The following is a 16653-nucleotide window of genomic DNA, read 5'->3' as shown; positions in this document are numbered from 1 at the left end:
ATTATGTTTGGCTTCATTGAATTAACTTATGGTATTTACTCGGAGCGCTCATTTCTCGGTTTTCTTCTTGCTAGAGCAAAGCAGCACTGCCTCACCTCTGCCACTCACTTCGAAATTATGCTTCACAGTGCTACTTAATTATTGGTGATGCTTTGTCATCCACAGAGTGCAGAGGTGGCAGCGCTGCTCTCTGGTATTGCTAGTGACTCTTTTGGGGATCAAATCCCACTTAAACACCTTACGTATTTGAAAGTTACTTAGGTTCACTTGTGGCTTAAAATATCATCCAAGATTTCCAGTTTGAAAGCTGAGTTCACTGGTCTGCTTAAAATTCTGTTTAGTTACAAAGAATTTCATGATTCAATAAACAGGTAATTCTTTTCACATTCTTGATGTTATAACTATTTTGTTTTATTATTCAGTGATGCCTTTTACTTCTGAAACCAATCTCGTTGACACTGCATGAGTGCAGCTTACCTTGGTTCTTTAGAGCCCTAATTTTCTTGCGAATACAGCGGAGTACAGCTGCCTCTTTTTAAACAATTTGCCTTCACAAGTCTATCTACCCTAAAATGTATTACTCTGCCATCTGCAGTGTTTGACAGTTTACACTGGGTCTTGGTACTTGAAGCACTTTTGGTTTTACAGAGTGGGGGGCGTTTCGTTCTTTAACTTTGTGTTTCTGTTGCCATTCTTCTGTCTATACGGCTTACAAGTATGACACAATTGTAGTTGCTCCATCAGCACATTCTTTATTTGTTTTTCTGTGTACAGGTACTGTTGATTTATTTATTGTGCTGGTCCTCTGCCTGACTTGAAATTATAATTTTTAGGTCAGCGCGCAAGCGCTCTGGCCTTTTGTAATTTATATGAGGGCTTTTAACCACGCCCACTGCAGGCCCATCACTATCACTCGTTCATGGGCTTGCCTTTCAAAAGTCCTTTGTTATCATTGGGTAAATGCTTTACGTTTGTCCCTCTTTGGTGCCGTTTTGTTACCGCCTTGGCCATCGACCCTCTTACATGGATAATTGCACGTTTGCCGGTACATTTGACTGCGAGCAAACTTCTTTTTCATTTTGTGCCTCTCCTTCGTGGTGCTTTGAAACAGCTTGCTTATGTCAACTATTTTTCATTTTCAATTCATGTGGCAAGAAAAGTCCAGATAGGAATTTACAATGCTAATATCTCTCACTCGAGCAAACGTGACAGCCATTGCATTGCAAATGATTGTTCACTTTTCGTTTGACTTTATTCCTGTGGCTGAGGTCACTGCCAAAGGAGACTGCTTCCCCCTGAGATTACCTAGGTTGCTAGAGTATAAAAATTAAATTGTTCTTTCAACGTTTTTTATTTAAATGCTTATACTCTACTTTTATTATCTTCTTGGCAAAGTTGGTATCCCTCTATAGTGTAAAGTGTAGTGGTTTTTACTAGCGTCATCTTTATTCACCCTCGTACTGTGCAACAGGTTCCCTGCATTCACAGGCACATTTACTGATGGAAGAGGGATTACATTTGCTATTTTCGGTCCACAAATGCACTGGTGACTACCACATCAGGCGCAAGTTACAAATAGTTTATACACAACAAGGAAATGGTGCTGTGCCTTAAATTTTACTCCTGATTGTTAATTTCTTGCCTAACATTTATTAGTGACTTATAGCCCCAGTGGTTGGTTACTTTGAGTTTGTTGAATACTGCAACAGGGGCATTTATTGTTCACAAGTAGAGTGTCATTAATATGCATTCCTGTTACTGCACACCATCTTTACTTTTTTTTTTTTGTGCTTCATCATGAAATACTTTCTCCACATTTTGAGGTCGGGCCTACCAGACAGTTAAGCAAAACACAAATGATGGACAGAATGCGGAACCAATCAAACATTCACCCCCAGTCACAGATCTGGGTTTAATCCATCGTTATTTTGCTCACCATGCCACCCCAGTTTAGACCCAGCCATATGCAAATCAGTCTTGACCCTGTTCCTCCATGGAACAGTCCAGCCCGAACTGCCAGGCCAGGTCCTCCCTGGACCAGAAACAAGCATCCTGGGACCGGTTTCAGGGTTTCACCCTTCATCAGCCAGGCTAGCTTGAATCCAGTGGCATAGTGATTCCGGGACCCACGTCTGGGCATACCTGGCGTACTTATGGCGGCAAAGGAAAACAGTTAAAGCAGATTGGTTGCAAAACACCTATTGCAGGCTTAAAAACTACTTATAGTGGACTTAAAGCCCGCCAATTGCTTACCATTTATTGTATTTATTGTCACTTTCACTTCCTTGCTTATTGCTTGTCATGCCCATCTTGTTCCATCTTGTGTTTGTCCCTCCCATGGATCACAACCTGCTTACCAGCCTCTTCATTCGGCTGAATTGTATCCTTCCACTGCTCAATTTTAGGAAACTACTTTTTACTTTTTGATTAGGCATTCAGTGAGAGTTCATGTGTTTTCCATCTTTCCCTCTCCTTTGTGTGCTCTCCCAAAGGTCCCTGTGCACTCTGTTTTTCTCCCTTGTGTACTAGAAGCCTCTATCAGATGAACAGGTTACTTACCTTCGGTAAAAAATTATCTCGTGGAGACATATTCTAGTTGCAGATTCCTTACTGACCCACCCGTCCTCCCCGCTCTGAGAACTGATTTCCTGTGACATGGACTTCCCTGCCAGGGCCCTAGTTCTGGTGCACCAGAGGCAGTGTTTTTCATGGCTCCACGCTCCTGGCGTGTAAAGTTGTGAAAAGAAACTGACGTCAGCGTGCTGGGATGGTGCCTATATACAACCCTCAATGCCTATACATGACCTGCGACGTCATAGCCGGCGACCACGATGCCAACAATGGATGCGGAGTCAACCAACTCTACCTGGCGGTGAACAGAGGTACTGCTCGAAGAAAAATCTCCGGATCCAGACTGATGCCTTGGGGGAAATTTGAAGGTAAAGAATCTGCAACAAGAATATGTCTCTACCAGATAATTTGTTACCAAAGATAAGTAAGGTGTTCAACTAGGCTAAAAAAGAGCCATATTTGGTGCAGATCTATCTATGATGGCCTAAATTCTAGGCAAATTAAAAATAAATGCTTTTTATTGGAAAATGTGACTGAACCATAGGAGCACAGTTACCACTGTGTAGTTCTAAATAGGTCTGAGTTTCCATAGAAAGATTGTGTGTGTTTTTTTGTTTATGTTTTGCTGATAACTCTAGTTCCATATGATGAATTTTCATGAAACTTTTCCCCCAGAAAAGTTCATCCAGCTTAGCTCCTTCCTGTAACATTTCGGGGTAATGCACCTAGAGGGGGTCAAGAAAAAAGAGGGCCGGGGTGCCAAAACCTCATTGTCTCATGGTACTTCCCATATTAAATTTTCAGAAGTGAAAAAGAAAAAACGGCTGAAGTGAATTACACAAAAAGTTAGAACTTTACTCTAAAAGCATGTTTTTCATTATTTGGTGTAAATCCATTCAGCATACTTAGAGAAATTAGTCTTTAAAGAAGTGCTCAGGTGGTCATGAAGGGGATAAAATGTTAGGGATACCTGGGTGGTTGGTCCTGCGGGAGTTATGCAGTACTGAAAATTCAGAAAATAATTGCCTCTGATTGGCAGAGAGAGCTTTTTCCCCAGGTTTATGCTTCTCTGTCAGCCTAACACTAAGGCCCTCATTACGACCCTGGCGGTCGGCGGTAATTTGGGGAAAGGTACTGCCAACAGGCTGGCGGTACCTTTTCCCAAATTATGACATTGGCGGTTCGGCTCAAGCCAAACTGCCAATGTACCCCTCTGGCCGCCAGGGTGGTAATGGCTGCTGGGCTGGAGAGTTCGGTCTCCAGCCAGGCGGCCGTCACAATCCCACCCTCGGAATTATGACCCCGCCTACCGCCTTGGTTTTCGTGGCAAGCGCACCGCCACTAAAACCATGGCAGTAGGCACTATCAGTGCCAGGGAATTCCTTCCCTGACACTGATAGGGGTCTCAACCGCCACCCCTCCCCAGAGTCCTCCCCCACCCTCCCTCTCCTGCCCCCCTGCACATTTACACACCCACACACATACACAATCATACACACACGCATACCCACATCCACCCAGGCATGTACTCATACTCACCCACACACCGCAACACACACCATCATACATTGTCGCATACACGCATTCACAACACAAAACATACACGTACACTCACATTGTCATTCACTCACGCATTCAACGCGACTCACACCCACATGCACGCATTCAAAAATAGACATCCCTCCACTCACACACACACACACACACACGCACACCCCTCTCCTGTCTGAGAACCCGACTTACCTGCTTGCAGGGGGTCCTCTGGCAGGAGACGGGACGCGGCGCTGCTGCCAGCAGCAGCGTCCGCAAGCAAAACACCGCCAGGTCATATCATTGCTCATGATATGGTCGTCACCTTACTGCTATCCACTGCCACGACCGTCGACGGTATTCTGCCAGCATTGTGGCGGAATTGCATCTACGGTCAAAATGCAGGTGGGCGGCTGGTAGCCACGGCGACGATATGTTGGCAGCCGGCGTCGATATGTTGGCGGCCGTCGCCGTGGCAGTAGGTGGTATTTACCGCCAAAGTTGTAATGAGGGCCAAAGTTCTGTACTTGCAATGGGAGATAGAATTGATCAGCCCACCAAGCTGATGCAGGATATTTCATGACGCAGTCAGGTACATGCTGAACTAAGCATAGCAATTAGCAAAAGTAATGTCGGCACCTCTCAAGTTTGCAAAGTTAATAGTGCATTTCCACGCTTTAGCTTTGCCATAAATGATCTTTTTGTGAACGTTTATAAGGTGAATTTGTATTGTATTTACCTTTCCATTTAATCTCTATATTTCCTCCCCTCCCACTTTGTCTTTAAAATGCAGCTGGCATCTTCGACCCCTACATCCCGCCAGAGGGTGATGCCCGCATGTCATCACTTACTAAAGAAGGTCTAAAGCAGCGGACTGAGCAGCTGAAGCAGAGTGCAGCTTCCCAGCTAGCGTATGTACTGCAGTGCCTTTGTTAGCATGTCTTTTGCAGTGTCTCATTCATTGTAACTATTGTTTAGTATCACTGTTTGATCAGTTTTATATACTAAGCACTCACTTAACAATTACCTCACTTACTGAAAAGCATCCCAGTCAGTGCACTTCAACAGGATTTCTTTTAAAATGTGTGGGGGGCATGGCTAGTGCATGACCAAGATGACCTTCTGAGCGCTTTCTTGGCCGACTGAGAGCCCCTCTTCTGCTTCTGAGGACCAGATGGTGGTGGGAGTGCTGCTTTTGATGTTACCCACCTGGAATAACATTTTAACAGTTTCTGAAACTCCGCCCCCTGTCTAATTTGCTCCAGAAACACCGGAGCTTCGATTTGAACTCAACAAAGTTCAGGCAACAAAATGCCCGCTGCCGTGCATTTCTTGCTTTTTCAGCTGTATACTGGGTGAGTCCCATATTTTGTGGACAATGGGTTTTCCCACTTACGCCTGTGCCTTTTTTTATGACTATCCCTGGGAGTATTGTGTTGTTTACACATCATTGACTGAACTTTTTGATCTGAGGGCCATGCATCATCTCACAAGACAAAATGGCGACCATGGCTAAAAGCTTGATACCTTACTTTTGAATATCTGTGAATGATTCTGTCTACGTCTCTGGCTGATTCTAATCTTTTAAAGGGTCTATCTGCCTACATATTTGCGTGTGGAAGACATGAAACTCCGGGTGGGTATTCATTTTTTGTGATTGAATATATAGATCCATGTGCACATCGCCCACTTACCTCCTCTGCATCCTTGTTGATCTGCCATATATATATAGACTGTTGTAGACCCTTTCTTTCAAATCTCTACAACACGCTACATTCTTCCACTGGCCTCTTATTGGTGGTGCATGTTTTCTTTTCCTCATACAAACATGGCCGAAGGTAGCAACAAAGAAATGAGACTCTAAGGAACTCAAAACAGGCCAGAAAAGACCTAAATGCACACCACCATTACCTGACTCACCGGTAACACCCAAGTCAGATCAGTCTACAAACATGGAACTTGTTCTTCAATGACTCACTGCCCTGCATGGCCTCGCACAAAGTACAAAAACAAACACCAATGTGTTGCAAACAGACATCCAGGGCTTAAGGAAGAAATTCAAAGATCTCGCCAACAGGATTATGAAGGATGAATCTCGTATAGGCTGCCTCGAAGATCATAGAAAGAGCTCTCAAAAACGCTCCGTCCTTCAAATTATCATCCCTCTCACTAAAAGTTACTGACTTAAAAAACGCAATCATAGAGCGAACCTATGTATTTTTGGCCTGCCGAAAGCGTTGAGGATACTGCAAATTAATTTGTGGAATTTCTTGAGACCTAGATCTCCCGTACCTTGAACATCACCTTCTCTAAAGCCTTTGCGATTGAGAGAGCTCATAGAATGCCCCCTGACAGACAATCTCCGGACTCTTCTAGGAGTAAAAAAACAGCAGTGTACTATGTTCTTTCAACCTATAGGATGCCAGCACAAGTAGGAGTTTTTGGAATATATGAACAACATCAATATATATATTGGGAAGGAGCAAAGGTTGGTATTGCTTAAGACTTTGCAAAAGACATCATCATTCACAAGAAGGGTTTCTTAGCCCTTTGACCTCAAGTCGGGTCTCTTTGTCTAACACCTCTTTGTGTATCTTTCCTGCTTCAAAACTATATTTAATGATAAAACCAGACTCTGCAGATCCTGCTGACCTCCAGAGGTTTCTCCAGGATGTGAAACACTCTGACTTGGAACACTGGGGAATACCTATTGAGACTTTGTTTCCTCTTTTATTGCTCTGATTCTATGGCTTAGTTTGTCTTGTAACTAAATAGGGATTTATATACCTAATTTTGCTGGCTTTTCTCGAAAAGTGAACTGATCAGTCATCTCATAGGTGAGTTTCATAGAACCATGCTGCCTTATTCGAATGTTCTGCTATTGTGTTTTCTAACCATGTTATCTAAGGTAGCTTGCTTTTATAACCACATATTCCCATCAGAAGATTAACAGTCTTGCATTTGCTTTTCTACATTGTCATGTAAGTTCTGGGTTACTATTAGGATGACACTTTTTATTTTCTTGTAGCTGCTCTAGAGAGGTTTCCATAGAGTCTGTAAAAACAGATGTTATCTCTTTCTCCAAACTGATATCGTTGTCATGTTAGGAGGCCTCCTCGTGGCGCTCCAGTTTTTTCCAATAATGTCGGGTAGGTTATTGAGCCCTTGTGCTTTTTGGGGCAGGTAGGTTTTTGTCTGTTTTTGCATGTCATCTTTTCTGTTCTTCCTTTCTTCTCTTTTATCACCTACCCCCATTCACCTGATATCTGGTTATATTTCTTGACAGTCCATGTATATGCGAAATACTCTTCTGGTTATTGCTGGTTTACATTTCGTGACACTTCAATGCACTGGTATCACTCTTAACCCACATTAGTCCGTTTCACAACGGTATGTAAAATGATGAAGAGATTTCACAGCATCCACACTATACTGGATCCTAACTGCTAGAGATATGTGCCCACCAACTCACAGTCTCTGAAGATACTCTCCCTAACACCAAAAGTCTTAATCACCCTGTCAAACTAACAAAGTTTGCTGATTATTGCCATAAATCTAAAGGCAACATTATACTCTTGCAGGAGTGGACATTAGGTCACTACTGAATCCCTGAAACATAAGTATCATCAGATAAATTATTGTTTTGACTCACCTGCACATCATGAGAAAAATGTAGTTGTAACTCTTCTCTTGAAAGACTTCAACATTTCAGCCACCTTCTATAAATAAAACAAGATGGGAATATGGGTAATTATTTGAGCTAAAAAAGGGGATTCTAAATTTTACATCATCAAAATCTGTGCTCCCAATATAGATGATTCTGATTTCTGGTCAATAAAACTATCATGGAACTCCCACATCTGAACAGTATAATTTTAGGTGGTGAATGATACCTTCCCTAGATGGTGCACTCAACCGTTTATCTCAAGTAAAATTTAGACCCAATCACATGCTCAGATCATGAACCTGTGTACTACACATCATTTTGATGATGTCTGGAGGATCCACAGCTCTATGGGCAGGGAATATACTTTTTACCCTTAAAAATCCTTAAACACCCCAATATTACAATTGATGCTATTCTTTTTGAGGAATTCTTAAATTAATTATAATTGCCTACTTTTGATCCAGACTCAAGACATTCTGAATAAACCTATAGAACATGGCGAAATCCTCAAAGCCATATCTAGTTTAAAATTAGGTAACACTCCTTATCCAGATGGTTTCAACAGTAACTTTTACATGACACGCACAACTTCTACTCACACCCTTCCATAATTGTTTTTTCTTGATTTCGCAACACTGGAAAAATCCAAGGCTCAGATATGTGGCAACAATAGTTTGGGAACGATCCCCAGTAAATTAAAAACTATCGCCTAATATTGTTAATAAATATCAAAGTGTTAGTTACAGGATTAGAAAAAGTACTGGGTAAGCTGATTCATCCGGCTCAAACTGGGTGATGGTTGAAGTATGCAGTGAAAGGGGCTGAGATGACAGTCATTGGCTAAGTGAGGCCTCTCTCACATGGTCTTTCATTTGTGCTGTAGCAGGATGCATAGTGACTGGTCATCTGACTTGTATCTGGCATGCTTTTTTGTAATCTGGCATGACTACAATGTCCATTGCAGTCAGCAAGCGTAGTTATACATGAACAAGTCTGATGTGAATGTTTACTTGCACAGGGCACCCATTGTGCCCAAAAGAAAACTGCTACTGAGACAGTGAGTTTCAGAGGACTTTAGTTAGTCCTCATTATTTGTGTCATGCTTAAGGAGACCCTTAGTCGGTCCTCACAATTTGTGTCATGCTTAAGGAGACCTTTAGTTAGTCCTCACAATTTGTATAATGCTTAAGGAGACCCTTGATTCAAGTTCTCGGATCTTGAGCACTAGATGACACTGTTGACACCAAAATAAAGCATGTGTTTCCTCCTTAATTAAGACTGTTCAGTTTTATTATTATTTTTTGTTTTTTGTTTCAGAATTCGTAAAGTGAAGGATTTCGATGAGAGTTTTAGCAGTAAGAGTTTCCCAGAGAAAGCCCATGAAATTTATGTGGAGGCGCATAACTGCCTTACCAGGTGAGGGGCTGGTTGGGAAGAGGGCTGTTTATAACTGTTTTAGTGCTTGGGGTAGACTCACTTCAAGTATTGGCTATCTGAAACACTGGCGAAGGCCAGGCTTCGTTTTGGATAGCATTGTTGGTGCTGTACCTCACCCCAGATCTCTTATCACATTCTCCAGCTGCTCTGAGAGGCTTCCTGTAAAGTGTGCCCTGGTTGGGCATGTGTCCATCACAATGGTACTTGGTGGTAATTGGTGGGAAGCGGGATAGTCCTACCAAGTGGTGCATGAGCATGTAGTATCATCATGGCACTTACCATAGGGAGGTGAGTTTAGAATATGAGGCGCACACATATGATACATAGTTAGTGCTCCTTCTAGGGTGTCTTGATACTTCTACAGTACATAGAGAGTGCCACGTTTTTTCTGGTTTCAGGAGTGTTTTTGTGTATAACCGTAGACTGCTTCCCTTGCTGGAAGAGGCTCTGGGGGCATTCTTAGGTGGAGCGAGTTTGCCTCAGCCAGTCTAGCCTTGTGTGTGCTTGGTTAGCCTGTTTTTGAGTCTTGGAGAATTTGAATCTGGTATTGGAATCTTTGGAGACTAGAGTTGGGTATCCCTAGTTATGTTGTGAGTCCAGTATGGCAGATGAGACTGTTGGGGATAAGAGGGATACCTTGATACGACAAAGGCCTAATGGTTCAGGAGGGAAGCCTTAGCCAAAGGTGAGAGTCACAGGGACGATCCTCTGTTTCAGATGAAAATCTGGTTGTATACCAATGACGCTTAGTAGCATATAGAATGTTTTAGATTAGTAGCTTGTTTTTATTGAAATATATCATTCACAAAGCCCTCTCATCTTTATATTTTTCATAAATTTAAAATTATTTGCATAGCATAATTTTTTTTTTTTTTTTCCTCTTTGCAGTTTTAACCGACACAAGTTGCATGCGTTTGTGACAGAGCGATGCTATCCGGTTAGTGTTCGTTCTCTGTAATCTACGTTGCATGGTTTTTGTAATATGTGTCTCTTGTATATACATTATGCTCTAAAAGTCTTAGACAAACTTGGCTCAGAAACCTAAAGCTTCTTAACTTGCATACAACAAGATTATGCAGTAACCAGCATTCTGTGTTTGGTGGGTGGGGGATTTTTAATTTGCTTCTCACCTTTTTTGTATACTTTGGAGCTTTTGCTGTTTGATGACTGTCTAATCAGACAGTGGTTCCCAGTCTGTGCGCCACGGCACCCCAGTGCACCAGCAAAACTAGCCAGGGGTGCCATGAACAGATGCACACAGTTTAGGAACCACTGACTGACACACAATAAGGGTAACACCAGGAGTGGAGGGCAGGATGCTACAGACAGGGATTTGTAATCAGTGGCATCAGTTTGCATATTCTTGCAGTTCAAAACGTGCGGCGGCCAGAGGAAACTGGAGTCCCAGGAAAAGTTTAAAAATCCCTCACCTTCTGCGAGGGCACAACTCTCCTGTTCCCAGTGACCACTAAACAAGGAAGGAGGTAGCCTTGCACAGCACTCCCACAAAAGGACAGAAAAGTGCAAGCGCTGCAGCACCTTGACGAGGAGTTCCGGCAGAGCCTCTCCGGGGAGGAAGACTGGGCCTGAGCGGACATACAGGCTCAGCAAGCCAGTAGACGGCGCTGCCAGGATTTGAGTAGGTGAGCCTGAAATGACACAGGGAGGCACAGCACTGAAAGTAAAAGTAAACATTTGCAGACCGCTTGGTTTAACACACAACACCCCCTTCATAAGGATTTACAGCACATAGGAGCCACCTCTGGAGCAGTACTGTAGGTAGAAGCGGGCAGATGAAAACTTGTGGCTACTAGCTGCTCCAGTGTACACATCTTATGGAAAATTATCTTTCAGTAGGTTAATGTGCCTACCGCTAAGAGCTGTGCAAAACCTGTGGGTCACTGCGATTTTGGAAAGACTAACCCTGTATTAGAGTGTAAATGGTGTGCATTTGCTTCCCTAATTTATGGCTTGAGCACACTGTATAATTGTTTGTGTCTGCTGCTGTTCCTCATTGACTTGACATTTGTTATTTGTTTTATCCATGTCCTCCTATCACGGACCAACGTGTGTGTGCTGCCCTGTGGGTGTACGCCCCACCACCCACTAATCTCTGTTTACTGGAATGCCACTGACTATTGTACTTTGTCTTTGCCTTCATAATTTTTGCAAAGTTCAAACACAATGCAGTTGTGCAACAACAGTGATTGCCTTTCAATCTTCCATCGAGTCCTGTGCACCCAGACAGATCCAGCACTTCCCTCCCCCTGTGCACCACAGATTGTTTTGAACAAACCCTGTTGTTACAGTTTGCACCATGTCATCCCAATAGTCCTTGGACACTTTATTTTCCTAAATATGTCACTGCTTTAAATGTCCTGTTCGTACAAGCAGGTTTTGTGTGCGTCCCGGACTAGACTAACTCCAAACAAACGGGCTGCAGAAGCATCATAAATTGAAATGCACATTAATTAATCCAGTCCAGTTTACTTATTGAATCATAATATAGTTTCCATCATCGGAATCAGCCTCTCCAATCATGCAGCTGTTGGCCTCTATTGAGGCAGCGCTGTGTTCACATAAATATACAAGTCGATTTTCAACTCTCCAAAGCTGCCTGCTCTGTAGACTCGGTGGAAAATATGTAGCAATGCTTATTGTTCAGTGTAGTAAACACGGCGTGGTGGGACATTGAGAGCAGGACAGGCACACTGCAGTAATCAGAACAGTGAAACTTCAAGCACTAAGGGAGCAGGGAGAAGCCTGCTCCACATTCCAGGGCTGCCCGTGCACACCATAATGCTGCTGATGCCCATTGCAGATCTGCCAGTAGATATCAGAGGGCTTCCAGTGCACATTTCAAGGCTGACACTGCCAATCATTGAGCCATCAGAGCCAGTGCATGCCAAAGAATAACCAGTCCACATTCCAGGTCTGCCAGTGCAGTCAAGAAATATTAGGGCTGCTTTGCCCTGCCCTCTGCATGAGCAGATTGCCCCAGGGTGGGTAAAGTGCAATAATGCGCCACTCCATTCCACACACATCCATTGTGTTCCACTGCCCCAAATTATGAAACACACAGTGCTGCACGCTTACACCTAGCGATGTTGTGTAAAGTGCCAATGGGAATTATTCCTTTCAGCCATCTCCCCCTCCACTTGGTTCCCAGGACTGAGCCCCACATCTGTGATTATAATACCTTCATCGGCATCATCCCAATTTTTTTCAGGAAGAAAAATGAAAGTACATCTGAGGCCAGGCTTACATCCCTCCCCACCCCCAGAAAAAGTAAGATAATGGGGAGCCACGGCTGACGGGCAACGGGTCAAGGGAGCAGCGGGTTGATAAAGTTTGGGAACCACTGGTCTAATCACTAGTGTGGAAAGAGTTTAATAAAATGAGCATGTCAACACGATCATTAAGCAAGGAATGGATATGCTCTCTCTGGCCTTCTGCCTCTTGTAAAGAGCTTGTGTCTTATTCTGATGAAAGGTTGCATTTTTTATCGCCATGTCTCAATACTGAGCAGGGGCGTTTTGGTGCAGTTTCAGAAGGTGGGTCTGATCAAGGTGTGTGTTTGGATAAACCACGGTAGACTATCTTTCAGCATACAATGTAAAAGCTGCATCAATCTTCCAGTTTAGGAAAGGAGCTGCCAGAGGTGAGGTCGCATGTGGCATATGGGATTGATAGGCATGGCTTTGGGCCTCTCTGCTATCTATATGTGATGCATGGACTTTGTTCCGAGGATATGGTACAGATTGAACTGTACCGCAGTAAATAGCTGATGTAGCTGCAATACGGCTCTCCTGTTGCAGTAAATATGTAATGTCAGAACTCACTACGTTGACACCATTGTTATTAATTTGCTTTGCTTGCTGCATTATTGAACTAGTTTATTACAGTAATCACTGGCTTTTCTGGGGGGAACGGGACGTCCTACCTGCATACCACACAAGTTTAAAATATATATTTTGTGTATTCCTAAATATTTTAAATTCCCAGTAGAAAATAGTTTATTCCTAGTAGCTACTTTACCTGATTTCTCATAGACATGATTATTGTGAAATATATGTCTCATCTTCCTTTCACTGCAGGAAATGGTTCGTGGAAACCGATACCGGACCATCAGGTGGACGTTTGTGGAGTCGCTTGAGCCTTCCCGAGTGGTGCAAGTGCGCTGCCCTGAGATGGTGAATAAGGGTAACCTGTACGGGCAGGTGACTGTGCGCATGCACACTCGACAGGTATGCAGTGGTGTCTGCATTGTTATTTTTTAGAGGCAACCATGTCTTGTATCCCTGTATGCTTGTTCTTTGATGTAGCCGATTGCTTTGTAACCTGCTGTGCTTCTTGTCTGGAGCCAGCTGTGATTCATGTTTGCCTTTCTCTGTCGTTATGTGTGTTATGTGGACGTTCCCTGTTCTCAGATGTTGTACAGGTGAAAGTATATACACACTCTATAGGTGTTATAAGCTCTGTTTCATTGGTGTTCTCATTCTAGGAAGGCAGCTGTGCCTCGCAATGTTTCCTTGTGTGCTAGTTCTTTAGAAGTAAAGCTCTCTTACTCTGTACAACCTGGTTTTTGTTTTCTAGAGATGGCTAGGTAACACCTTTGCCATCCTGTGTCAAAGTATGTGTTATTTGTAGGTGGATAGCTTGAAAATTCTGCATCCATTCTGGTCACTGAGTCCTCTTGTTGGCTTCACTGTGTGTAAGCATGCCTGCATGCATATTATGGTATTTGTAAAGTGCACTATACTGAGCAGGTGTGTGTGCCTAGCCCTGCCTGTGGTAGGTTGGTTAACTGAAAAGCCAGGTCTTCAGCTTCATGTAGAATTCAAGCAGAGGGGAAGAGGCTGAGATGTGGAGTGAAAGTTGGAAGCCTTTCCACGCTTTAGGAGCAATTTAAGAGAATGCCATCTGATCTGGTTCTATGTAGGTGTGGGAAGTGTGCGAGTACTAGTGGAGCGAGGTGTCTGTGTGGTTGGTGGCAGGAGATGCAACTGTTCGGGTAAGTGGGGCAAAAGTTGTCTAGTGGCTTTTTGTGTTCTCTCGAGTTGGTGGGTCTTACTCTCGTGATCTGTGTGCACGTTCTTGTGTAACAACTTGGTGTCATTGTTTGTATCCAGTGTAAGCATTCCATTTAAGTGGCAGATGTCAGTTCTATCCCGGTTTCTTTCCACAGACGCTGGCTATCTACGATCGCTTTGGACGCCTAATGTACGGCTCAGAAAATGTGCCCAAAGACGTCCTGGAGTATGTGGTTTTTGAGCGTCACATGGTGAACCCACATGGAGCCTGGAGAATGCATGGCAAGATTGTGCCAGCGTGGGCCCCACCTAAACAGCCCATAATCAAGGTAACACTTGAGTGTCTGTCTTTGCCAGTGAAGCAAACTTGGTTGTTGACCACTAGAGGCATAATAGAAGATATCGAGCTTTGCAGGGATTAGAGAGACGTTCATGAGTGTGTGGGGTTGATTATCTTAGAGGAGATGTTTTTGTGCAAGGAGGAGCCCATAGGTCACCACTGTGGGATGTAGACGAAAACGCCTTAGCACCTATGTGTCCTCCCAAATACCCTTTCAGAAGAATTGTTTGGGGTGTTTTCCTATACTGGCTGGATAGAGGTCTTTGCTTGGGATTTATATGAACATTCATTTGATCAGATGCAAATAGCTTATATTGCACTTTTTCATGCATGTATAATGTCGTTTGCAGTAGTCGTATAACTGCTCCTCTTTTCCTTTCTTTGTGTGTTCATAGAAATGATTCATGTATAATGAAACTCACTCTGCACCACCTAGGGAATTGAAATCATAGAAGTACAGAATTGACATCAAGCAAGAATGTCATGAAATAAGAGGAGACACTTCTTCATGCTGTGCAGTCCTAACTTTCTGTGCTTCTTTCAGACCCTGCTCCTCCCCGGACCCAACCTGAAGCCCTGGGAAGAACTGGAAGATGTGGTAGTCCAAGATTCCCTGTCCCAGCAAACTCAATGGCACAAATGATGCTCATCATGGCCACGCCGGTTGTCAACAGCTAATAGAACCTTGGCATCATGTCAGCTGGCACTGAAAAGATTTGGCCCATTTTTTCAGTGGAGCCTGCTTGCACCATAGAGGAGTGCATGCGGGGTGATATTGTGGCCCAGTTACTGTGGACAGAGACTGCTGCAGTTATGAACAGACTGTGACACGTTTTCCCTATGTTCTCATCACCCCCTAGCCGTTGCTACAATAATCCACACAATACATTTGCCAGAATGCAATCTTGTATGAGAGCCCCGTGTGTTCACTCTCTGTGCCCTGAGTTTCAGCAGAGCACTAGTTTTCTTTGCACAATAAAGCCAGTTATGCTCTCATTGATGTGTGTTTTGCTTCGATGACAAAAGGCTTGTGAGACGTCCGGTGATAATTTTCCTTGAGCTACGTGTTATACATGGACTCCTGACAGTCTTTAAATGGGAGCCAAGTATCCCAGGTTCAGTACAAATATACATATAAAGTTGAACTGTTTGGTTATAGGGTGTGTGTGTGATTAGGGACGTGCGTATTTTGTTTCCAAGGTGAATGTTTCTGCTGGAAGGACAAAATAAATGTACTGTTCTTACTTTTTCTGTCCTCACCAATATCTGTATTTTTTGTTAATACTGCCTCAGAGATATTCCCTGCTACTAACTTTCAGGCTAGCCTAAATTATTCCTTGCCTCTGAATTCTCTGTGTCTTGGGACAATTTATATTTATTTTACCTCTCAACGTGCACCCATCCTCCGTTTATAATATCTTCTTTGCCCATCACCTCTCTTATCCTCCTTGCCACAGTGGCCCTCTTCTCAGCATCTTCTGCGTGAGAAATGTTACCCTTGATCTTGTAAACACTGTCTCTTTCCTGGGTTCACCACTACATGCTACTCTTCACAATTCTATTCACATCTATGGACACATTTTCCAACCTTCAAAAATCGGCTTTGAGACCCAAATATAAGCAGTTCTCTCATTTCTACCTTACTTAAAGACTACCCTATTTCCTCATCTGTTGTGCCTCATTCTCCTCCCCACTCCTACCCCGCATATTACTCTCCCTAAGGAATCTGATGAGTCATCTTCCTTGTACACCCCTGTGCCTCTGGCTGCTAGTTGGAGCAAATAGAACTAATAGCAGCTGGAAAACCATTTGAGGCATTAGGCCTGTTCATCCTATCTGTTGAGTTTGCTTCCAAACTAATCTGTTTCTTCCTAGCCATTAACGCCTGTTTCCAGGCCACCCTCCCCACTTTTTTTTTTTTTTAAACTGTAGGCTGATCCCTGATGGTGACGCATGGTCCCTCATTTCGAATGTAAGCCCTTCCCAAGCTCGAAAACATACAGTTCTTCTCTGGCTGAGGATTTTGATTAAATGTCAAGATTCTGCCTCTTTGCTGATACCATCTTGGGAATATT

The 16653-nt window shown here is 43.4% G+C and overlaps 1 protein-coding gene across 1 annotated transcript in view; it reads left to right on the top strand.

Moving 5' to 3' along the window:
• The window catches only part of MRPL45 (mitochondrial ribosomal protein L45), a 40672-nt gene extending 25098 nt beyond the window's left edge, over positions 1–15574 (top strand). The window contains exons 3-8 of the mRNA XM_069237499.1: positions 4895–5012; positions 9086–9184; positions 10094–10142; positions 13303–13452; positions 14394–14567; positions 15123–15574. Of these exons, the coding sequence (XP_069093600.1) occupies positions 4895–5012; positions 9086–9184; positions 10094–10142; positions 13303–13452; positions 14394–14567; positions 15123–15221 (689 nt within the window). The 3' untranslated portion in view covers positions 15222–15574. The remainder of the gene's footprint in view (positions 1–4894; positions 5013–9085; positions 9185–10093; positions 10143–13302; positions 13453–14393; positions 14568–15122) is intronic.
• Positions 15575–16653: the final 1079 nt, after the last annotated feature.

The sequence above is a fragment of the Pleurodeles waltl genome, chromosome 6 (assembly GCF_031143425.1).
Source record: "Pleurodeles waltl isolate 20211129_DDA chromosome 6, aPleWal1.hap1.20221129, whole genome shotgun sequence".
In the NCBI taxonomy this organism is placed as follows: Eukaryota; Metazoa; Chordata; class Amphibia; order Caudata; family Salamandridae; genus Pleurodeles; species Pleurodeles waltl.
This window is presented reverse-complemented; position numbering and strand designations above follow the sequence as displayed.